Source organism: Trematomus bernacchii, unplaced genomic scaffold (assembly GCF_902827165.1).
Source record: "Trematomus bernacchii unplaced genomic scaffold, fTreBer1.1, whole genome shotgun sequence".
NCBI lineage: Eukaryota > Metazoa > Chordata > Actinopteri > Perciformes > Nototheniidae > Trematomus > Trematomus bernacchii.
Window position 1 is genome coordinate 3,232,725 of NW_022987477.1, and position 10,553 is coordinate 3,243,277.

General features: G+C 41.8%; 1 protein-coding gene across 1 annotated transcript; it reads left to right on the plus strand.

Annotated features, from left to right (window-relative positions):
- Window positions 1-1,425: 1,425 nt before the first annotated feature.
- On the plus strand, window positions 1,426-7,745 carry c1ql3a (complement component 1, q subcomponent-like 3a). The gene is made up of 2 exons (XM_034149270.1): window positions 1,426-2,040; window positions 7,282-7,745. The coding sequence occupies exons 1-2, from the start codon at window positions 1,450-1,452 to the stop codon at window positions 7,459-7,461; spliced, it is 771 nt and encodes a 256-aa protein (XP_034005161.1). The 5' UTR covers window positions 1,426-1,449; the 3' UTR covers window positions 7,462-7,745.
- The last annotated feature ends 2,808 nt before the right edge of the window (window positions 7,746-10,553 follow it).

The window sequence follows — 10,553 nt, forward strand, 5'->3', positions numbered from 1 at the left end:
ATGCGATACACTGTGCGGACTTAAAATGGCAAATGATTTCATATCTGGTGGAATATCGGGACAATTTGGCAGTGTTTTGACTTTCCTATAGGGACATGTCCATACCATCCATACCTGAATCTACAGATATGAACAGAGTCATTTGTCTTGTGGAACAGGAGAACACAGAGGCAATGAGAGGCGGTATCGATGTGACTAAAATCAAACCTCGTTCCTCTGGCTTCATTAGGCTTCCAAACGTCCACTTATCGAGAGTCCCTGAAAATGAGCTGTGAAGGTAACGGAGGATCATTGCATTGGCACTTCACTCAATATCTGCACGCTGAATGATGAATTGCTGTGGAGGGCTTATACGAGCCACAACAAGTCCAGGGACTGAGAGTGGACACAGTAATAATAACGATAATATTCATGAACTTTATTCAGAGCAGTTTTCAACACAAAAGTTTCAAAGTGCTTTACAAAGCAATAAAATCATGATCAGAGCAAGAACCAGAGCGTCAGTGACAGAGGGGTCTGTCCAAATATTTATCAGCTTTGACATCAGTAGGGTCATTGTTTATTGAGCATTGGCATTTTATAGAATTTGACAGCCACAGCTTGTCTAATAAGTTTGGTAGTGAAGCGTCATTTTATCAGGGGAATACTGGGGACAGACAATTTACCTTTACAGAAGTAAAAGTACCAATACAGTCATTTCAAAAGACAGATTTAACAGATGTCATAGAGCAGTGGCTAATGTGTGGGAGTCCTCAATAAACACTATAAATTGTGAGGAATCTTATCTGCCTAAAGTATATCTGGAGTCAGATAAAATTACCTAACCCTGTGTATTACTCTATGTGATACCCTGCTGCCCTCTTTCTATTGGAGGACAGAGCATCAGGATCTTCTCTGTTATCTCTCTCTCTCTCTCTCTCTCTCTCTCTCTCTCTCTCTCTCTCTCTCTCTCTCTCTCTCCTCTCTCTCCTCTCTCTCTCTCTCTCTCTCTCTCTCTCTCTCTCTCCTCCTGTGTTTATGTGCTTTGACTCCCTCTCAGCTCTGTATCAGACAGACTGATCCACCTTAAGAGTGCAGCTGCTGTATAAACACTTTGTTGGGGGACCTGTGGATCAAAGAGGGGCCAGACCCCGAGTCTGGATTTCAGAGATGCTGAATCCAGAGCTTTTGAAAATCAGCGACCAGTGAGAACTTTGAGAGAGACTCCGCACATCAGCAGAAAAAGTGTGGAGAGGAGAGGAGAGGGACGAGGACGCGAGGGGAGGGGGGCTGTGCTTTAAAAAGTTAATTAAACATACTAAGTGTAGCGTCGCTACACATTTTTTCTCTTTAAAGGGTACCTCTCCAGCCAGCAACATTTCACCCAAAAGCAGACAGCCGGATCGTCCTGCGCTGACGCGGCTGGTCGGCAGGAAACGGCTAGTAGCGGCGGGGGTCCTGGGGGTCGTGATGGTCCTGGTTCTAGTCATCCTCATCCCGGTTCTGGTCAACTCAGCGGGGACGGCGGCGCACTATGAGATGCTCGGCACCTGCAGGATGGTGTGCGACCCGTACGGAACCAAACCCCCCACCAGCACTGCCTCGTCGGACCCGGCCCGAGACAACGGTCTCGTGCAGTCTTTACCCACTTTTATCCAAGGTCCAAAAGGGGAACCGGGTCGTCCGGGTAAGGCAGGACCGAGGGGACCTCCCGGTGAGCCGGGGCATCCCGGTCCAGCGGGGCCATCTGGAGACCGAGGGGAGCCGGGCAGACCCGGGTTACCGGGACCTCCGGGGTCCGGGGGAGCTGCAGGGGCGATCAGCGCGGCCACCTACAGCACCGTGCCAAAGATCGCCTTTTACGCAGGGCTCAAAAAGCAGCACGAGGGCTACGAAGTGCTCAAGTTTGACGACGTGGTGACCAACCTGGGAAACCATTACGACCCCAACGCGGGGAAGTTCACATGCTCCATCCCCGGGATTTATTTCTTCACTTACCACGTCCTGATGCGCGGAGGAGACGGAACCAGCATGTGGGCAGATCTGTGCAAAAACAACCAGGTAACAAACTGAGCTCACAATCTACCATAGTTATAGTTGTAAGAGGTTATTGTTTTTGTTTTATAAACCTGTTATGCACGAGCTAATGGAGTTACCACTTTATTTAATTCACCTATAGCCTTCATATCTCAGATACGGCCTGATATAAAGTGAACTATTGACTGCAGTTCAGGCATCTAAGAGCAGCTGTTATTATTTTGTGTGTGTGTGTGTGTGTGTGTGTGTGTGTGTGTGTGTGTGTGTGTGTGTGTGTGTGTGTGTGTGTGTGTGTGTGGTAGGTAATGGACCATAGGTCAATGGTCTTAATAGGACAGAGAGTCTGAGGTCAGGGTCTGAAGAGGAGATGGGTAATTACTGTTACTGTGGCCCTTATGAGTCAGGGTAGCCTTTCTCCGTCACTGAGTCTGAACAGAGTGCTCAGACTTCTCTCTGTGCAGAGGCTGTCTAACATTTGGTAAATGAACTGAAGATTAAGTGTCCCTGAACTCTCTGTAAGAGTGTAAAATGAATCCACAGGACAGCAGTGCTGCGGAGCCCTGTGGCCTTTTGCACATCTGATATATGATCTTCATTTCATCTGGTTTCTCTTTAGCCATTTTCAATTTTCATTAAATCAGAACAAAAGGGGCGGTTTCTCTGTGATCTCAACATTTCTCAATCTTTTCCATCTCGCCCAATAATCATGGTGACCTTATTTTGTAAAGGTAAAATAGAAAGGCCACAATTTAAAAACACTCAACTTAGTCATGCATTAAAAATGGTAAAGTTAATAGGACCTAAAGAATTGTAATAAAATATGTTAATTATATCAAACACCATGCATGCATTATATTCTAATATATACAAGACAAAAATGTACACTTTTTTTTTTGTATCTGTATGACTCCCCAAAGCATCCTGTTAAAAATGTCAAGTGTTTTCCAGCTCCTTTCCAGTTTAGTTCATTAGTTTATAAAATATTGTTATGTTAAGGCATTCATGTAAAATGTGCAGTCAGCTTTTTTAAATACCTGCGCAATATCTGGAAAGTGTTCCTTGGAGGATTTCAGAAAAAAACCTGCAGCCACTAATTGTTTGCTGGCTGACACTATAAAGTCATGATAAAATAGTAGAATAATTTATTTAGTGCAAGAAGTAATTGATAAATAAAACAATAATAAGGCCTGGGGGGGAGGGGCCCTTTGCTGCCTGTGTGCTCGGCTGTGTGTTCCCTCACAGTGTCCTGCTCTCAGTGATCAGCCTGTCAGCAGCAGATCTAATCCGCGGGGCAAACCAGAGTTTCCAGCGTCGCTCCACCAAGCAGATCCCCCCGCTGTCAGCCCGCTGCTGAAACGCTGCTGCAGACAGAACACTGCAAACATGTCTGGGATTAAACCAGTGGAGCCACACACCGTGACAAATCAGATGCTGCTCCAACACAGGTTTCAATAAGAACTATGTGGCTTTTGGTCAGAGAGGGAAAACACTGTGAACATCATCAACACATGAAGGAACTCCCCAGTGCCTTGGAATATGATCCATATTAAAATCAATGCATTTGCTTTTTATTTAAATAGTTCAATTTTACCCACATTTTTTTGTCCTGGTGTAAACATCCTACTTGTTTACACTTTTCTAAAATGATCATACACTTTAATTAGTCACTGGCATAGTTTTGACTTATTTTAAGGAAACCCCCAGAGTGATGAATTCACATGGAGATTCAAATATTGAAACTAGAGTTGTTCACTCTTTCCTGACTTTGTTTGACAGTGTTGAGACAGACTGCAAATTGGGGGGTTTGACATGCAACAAAGGACCCGTGGCAGGAATTGAACCGGTGATGGTAACATGCTTTACGAAGACACTCTGACTCTCTCCCTTTTGAATAACATCTGGAGACATCTGGCAGTCATTGCATACAAGACAAATAATAAATCAGAATGTGTGTAAAAGCTATACTATCAGATTGTATTTTAATAGGCACCAATAATAATGTGCTGTTATTAGACTAGGATTGATGACAAACTCAGCGTGGAGGCGCAGGCTGCCAGATGAAGGTGAAGCTGAGCAGCCTCTTATTTCCCCAGATTCTGTCAACAGATGTGCTGAAGCCATCTTTGTCTTTGTCCCGTCCTCTGTATGCAGGCGCCGCCAAATCTAAAATAATATCCCAATCATATACGTTTTTAAAATATAAATTGGACACAGTCAATTCAGCTGCATAATGAGTACTTGCTAAGCATACGAGGCTCTTTAAACTTAATACAAATACATTTAATGCAGGACTTCTTCCACCAGCACTACGCATTTAAAAAAAAAAAACAATACCCAAGATGGTAATTAGGCAAATATTCATTCAACAAGAAGGAGCAAGCGCTGACATGCGTCTGGTGTGGGGCTTTTGTTGGCAATCTATAATAAATGTTGTTGTTTATTGGAAAGTCAGGGCTAAAATCATGTTGTTTTAACTCACTATAAGATCTCAAAGCTTGCTGAAGTATATATCCTCTCACAATTGGGAGTCACAGTGTCCAACAGGAGAGAATATGAATGAATTCAGCTGGGCGGCCAGGGTTCCCACAGCGAAGGTCATATTACTTTTACAAGAGGAGGTCAGGGAGTCGAGCTCCTCTGTTCTGGACCAAACCGAGGGCTGTAGAATCTGAAATAAAGTCAGCTGGAGTCCGGCTGAGCTGAATGACTGTTAAAAAATGTTGGGATGTGCAGATGGCCCAATAGCCAAATAGTTATGGGCCATTTGGCAATGCCCACAATTTCTGGCCAGGGACCAAATCATCAAATGATATTCTGCTACGTAGGATTAGCCTATACTCGCAATTTCAAGTGCAACAAGTGTGGGAAAACAACATCAATCATGCCCAAAGTCTTTGGCAATGAAAGCAGATTGCACGGATTCGATGCCAAGTGGTTGCATGTTGCCCTACCTCAATTTGATGGCTATTTTTCATTTGTTTATTTTGGCTATTTGTCAAAAATTGTAATCACTGTTTGCCAGCGAAATGACTGTAATGGCACTCTAGCGTGTCTTTCTATCTATAGATGGGACATCACAACCTTACAGAAGTCATGAAAGCACATTTGAAGGCACAGGCTGTTTATATCTCCCTGTGGATTGAGCATTTTGATCATTTCCACAGTATTTATATAGCACCTAGTCCTGCTTTATGGGAAAAAATAGACATGGAAACCCACCTTTTGACAATGTGAGACATTTAAAGAAGATGGTACCTGCTGTCAGTAAAACGAATGTGTGTCTAACGGACAAATGGGAAAGTCTGCCGTTTAAAAACAACTTGAGATTAACACCTCTGTGCCTGCCAACCCTGGGATATTGTTATAAACTGCTGGTAAAAATAAGTGCAGATTTATTGGATTGGTACACCAGATAAAAAAATAACTAGCTTCTCAGGAAAGATGCTTTATGCTTCCTGTGTGCGTTATTAAGAGGGGAACCTGGTAAAGATCAGGCTCTCAGGATATCGAGCATTTTACTGAAAGGATTATCCAACATGAGAGCAGAAGACTAAATGATAAGATTAGGATTTGTCAGATTTAAATCAGATTAATCCAATTTAAAAATCATGTCATGTCAGTCATATTCTGTCGTTTTACCATAGATTCCAAGCCCTGTATAGTATCACTATGCTGTATCCCTTTGTAACCCAGGGACCTGACCTTAAGTGATGCAATTAAATCGTCACCAGGGATGTATTTACAGTCTCCCTCTGTTCCCTCTTCAAGGCAAAGCACAGTGATCAGCCATTAAGACGATAAAACGGGCTCATGTGAATTGCTGCTACAGTATTTTCCGAATGTTCATGAACATATTTTCAGCTCTGCTTATTCCAGCTGCTTCAGTTGACATTATGGTCCTAATTAGATTGTGTTAAAGAGGGTGGTATGCAGGCCAAAAGTAAGACAAAGGCCGTTATTAGACAATGAGTTATCTTAACAATATCATATGGTTATATTATTTGATTACTTTAAGGTAATGTAACCCTGCTAGAGAGGTCAATATATCCCTAATGGCCTTTGTCCATTCATTGAACAAGAGCTAGCTGTCATCATATATCAGAAGCAACCCACATACATGTACAGCTAAACATGTGTTCACAATATTTGTATATTTTGTGTGTAGGCATTGTCTGAAAAGGTGGTTTTAAGAAACTATAATAAATGTAGGCTTGGTTTTCAGCGTGTGGTTGAGGGTGTTGCAGTGACTGCTGTCTTGACCTTGGTGCAGAGTTCATTAGAGCCACTGTGGAGCCACAACAGAGGGTAGCCTTGATGGACGTGAGCAACAGGACAACCAAACTCTTGGAGATGTTGGAGAAGGAACCCTGCGACCTCATAGAGGCGAAACATGTGCACTACCATTAAGTTAAATCTCTGCTAATATTTTCTGTTCTGCTTTCCTTTGACACAACTTTCTCTGAGTTGGTTTTGATGTAAAGCCCAACTAACACAATGGCCATTTTTCTTTAAAACCAATCGAGAGATCATTGCAAACAAGTCCCTTTTACTCTCATTCTATAGAGTGGAGCAGTGATTACGTATATTTGTAGGCGAACCCGGAAGTTAGCATGGTAGGGCTGAATACAGAAAATAAGATCTGTGGCAAACAAACTTTTATGATACTTCCACGTTTTGTTCAGCAGGATAATCTCCACACATTAACACCACCTTTGTTAGTTAAAGCATAAATGCAATGGCCAGCAGTAAGCTAATGTTAGGCTATAAAACGCGGTCACATGACTTTGCGTCAAACTCCGCAAAGCTAAAGGCGGCTAATGTTCGTCGTAATGAAGCTTCAGACATTCAACAGTGGGGTATTTACTGGAACGAAAAAATCTCTGAAGCTTGTTATTATTTTGAGAATCGAACTAAAAACTCTGTTATATTCTATTTCTTAATCCAACACTTAAATCACAAGCAAATTATATCGAATACTATTTGTGTAGTTAGTTTTTCGGTCTTTGGTTAGTGTCTGAAAGTGTCCAGTGTAGACAAGGTGCACCACCCTCCAAGATGTGTGATTTCAGTTGTGCTTTTGAGTGTTAATGTGTAACTGTGTGTGTGTGTGTGTGTGTGTGTGTGTGTGTGTGTGTGTGTGTGTGTGTGTGTGTGTGTGTGTGTGTGCGTGTGTGTGTGTGTGTGTGTGTGTGTGTGTGTGTGTGTGTGTGTGTGTGTGTGTGTGTGTGTGTGTGTGTGTGTGTGTGTGTGTGTGCATCCCTGCAGGTGCGTGCCAGTGCCATCGCCCAGGATGCGGACCAGAACTATGACTATGCCAGTAACAGCGCCGTGCTGCACCTGGAGCCAGGAGACGAGGTGTACATCAAACTCGACGGGGGCAAAGCTCACGGAGGAAACAACAACAAGTACAGCACCTTCTCTGGGTTCATCATCTACGCTGACTAGACGCAACGACACGCTCTGACCTCAGATAATGCAGACCGCGTGGCCAAGTCCTTCACCGAATCTTCCTCAGACTTCCTCTTTAAAATGTGGACTAACCAGTATACTTTCGCCGTCATCACCTGCATATTATTTCATTTTGACAACATCACTGTCCGAGTGACTTCGGACAAACGCATTAATGAAACGATCGGATTATCAAAGTGTGGAATGCTGTCACATGGGGAGGAGTGCACGAAGCATCAGTTAGCTGTAGCTTATGATGAGGTGATGGTCTTACATTAGGTGTTAATAGGCAACATTAAGAGAAATGAGTCACACTGGTGTGTCATCACCCTTACATTTGATTGGTCGAAAGAGAACATCGGATAGAAATGGTGGAGCTAATGAGTATATCTGAAAATTGACAGTGGGATGATTGTGTGCAATATCTAATTTATAAACTATATTCATGGTGATTATTTATAAGAAAGCCCCCAGATATCATGCATTATATTAAGGAAAAGCTGGTAACACTTGAAGCACATTTTGAAACACTATCAACAGCCTCTCACGTCCATCATAAACATAATCACGTCTTTCATAGATTAGAAAACAAATGAAATATCTTCTCATATTTATTATTTTTCATGTAATACAATTTTATACAATCAATCTATATCATGATGATTTAATAATGTGCTGATATCTTAGCATGGCTTTGTAGCACCACTTCCAGCAAGTGTTATTCAAAGGCTTTCTTTTTATTTTATTTTATTTGTTTACATTTCACAGTGGCCCTCTGCAAATACAGATATAAATACATATTTTTGTGATATAAAAGCTACAGGCTAGAGATACACATATATGTTTTACCCAAAGTAGCTACCATTGAGGACGGAGATCTCATGTCTTTATTTTTTTCTGTATGTATTTTAATTCAATATATATTTATAAATCATAGTATTATAATTATATTGATCTAAATGGAGGGATTAAGTATTTTCTCTCAAACTATATTACAAATATATTGGGAGATAAAATAAGGAAAGGTGGAATTCATTGGAATACTTTGGACACATGACCTTAGTTTGTCCAAAAATCCAGGCTGACTACACACTGGGTGTTTCTCAATGTCGAGGACGCTTGCTTGGTAGCACATGTCTTCCGAGTCACTTGCTTCAGAAGCGAGGCAAGAATCCTTCCTGGCAAGCGGAAAACGAAGAGTGGAACAGGCGAGCAAGTGTGCAGGTGTGCGTCATACAAGAGGCCCCGCCTCTTACATTTTCCGCCACAGATTTTGGGAAATTGGTCCGTGCGCAAAGCATTGTGGGGATTTTAAGACCGCGGAGTCTACACATGTCCAGCCTCGAAATTTCTCGCTACGAAGTACGCCGGGCTCGGTAGAATTCCAAGTATGCTAGCTGGACATTGGAACAGTCCTTCGGCGGCACTCGATGACGTAGTGTGCTTGAAATAGTGGCTCTGGAGCAGCTTTACTCGACATTGAGAAACACCCACAGCTTTTCAAGTCTTTGTGCTGAATTACACTTAACATTCAATTAAGGAAATTGCTGGAAGGAAACAAGTGTATTTCACGAGATTTAAGACTTGTTCCTTTCTTAACAATATTTCATGTATACTGAATGATATTAGTTTGTAAACTCCGTGCTGATTGAGTTGTCAGAAGACACGTGTGTTGTTTAGGACACAAAAACTGACACCCCTTTGATTATTAAGTCATCTAAATGTGACTTTTTTTGCAGAGTACAATTTGACTTGTCCCAAATGTAAAAGCACAGGTGTTAATGATAAAACTAACGATGGCTGGATCCCATTTAGCTGCTTTGATTTTAGGTGCCTGGTATCGTACATGCCAACATCGTTAGCGTCATTAGCAACACCTGTGCTTCTCCTGCCGTGACACAATCTAAATGTGTGCTGACAGAAAGGCTTATTCGAATGAACCAGTATCTTACTATTGCTGTTGGTAAATGATAGTAAAGGTTGAACCCTTGAGAAAGCATCAAACTTGCAGAGCTTCGCAGAGGAGCAGACTGAATGGTGACTTGACAAATGTTAGCGTGTTAGATGCTACATAAATTGCTAACCACCTAACTCTCACCATACATGACATTTCAGTATTTATCACAGTTTGGCTTCAAAAGAAATAGAGATTTATGTTTTGATTTGAATTATAATACAACAAAATATAAAGTTTATTCAAATACAGCTCTGACCTAAACACAGTTGATCATTTTTGGGTGTTTTGGACTGAAAGGATGCTCGTATTGGAATCAGTGCTGCTTTGATATGGCTGTGAACTGACTGCAACATTTGGAAACTCCAAATTGAGTTTCTTCACCTGGCATCGAAACAGATATGGCAAATGAAAAAGTTGTTTACCAGGCAGGAGCCACCCACACTGAGTGGCTCCAATGTGTGTGTTCCTCTGATGTGTGTCCTGGTACCCTTTCTGAGGATGTGTATTGAAATAGTGTTGCTTGATTGGCTGTGGTTCAGCCCCGGTGTGTGATCGCACTCCTTCGCCCTGACCAAATTTGTGAACTGAAAGCACTATGCAGAAGTAGAGAATAACAATGTATCAATGTACATGTATCTTAAGGATAGAAAGTGTGCATCACTGTAATGGGAATCATGTGTAAATACTGTAGTGATATAAACTGTTCTTATTTTTTCTGCCTACCCCATGTACAGAATGCTAGAAGAGTGTATAATGATTTTAAATACTTGATTAATCAACTCATTATTCAGTAACCACTGATTGTCTTGAAGTTCCAGCCTCACCAGTGTATTGGTGTGAAAGGCATATGTATGGTAGATACAGTGTCAGGTGTGTGCAATACTATAAAACATGTTGCACTTCTCTTCTGTCTGACAACAGTCACCTGTGTACTGTTACCTCAAAAATGTCTCCATTAAATGGACTAATGTAACATGTGTTGACTGATTTATTTGTTGTTCAAATGGGGGGGACATAGGAGGACTTCCGTGTTTTTACCATGAGTCTCCAAAGTACAGATTACCTTCTAACAGTATTCCTCGAGACATACTTAAAACTATGTCCAAGTAACCAGATCTACATTATATTAAAA

Coding starts and splice junctions, on each gene's coding strand:
- c1ql3a (XM_034149270.1), top strand. CDS start 1,450: ATGGTCCTGGTTCTAGTCATCCTCATCCCGGTTCTGGTCAACTCAGCG. Junction 2,041..7,281: donor ATCTGTGCAAAAACAACCAG/GTAACAAACTGA, acceptor GCATCCCTGCAG/GTGCGTGCCAGTGCCATCGC.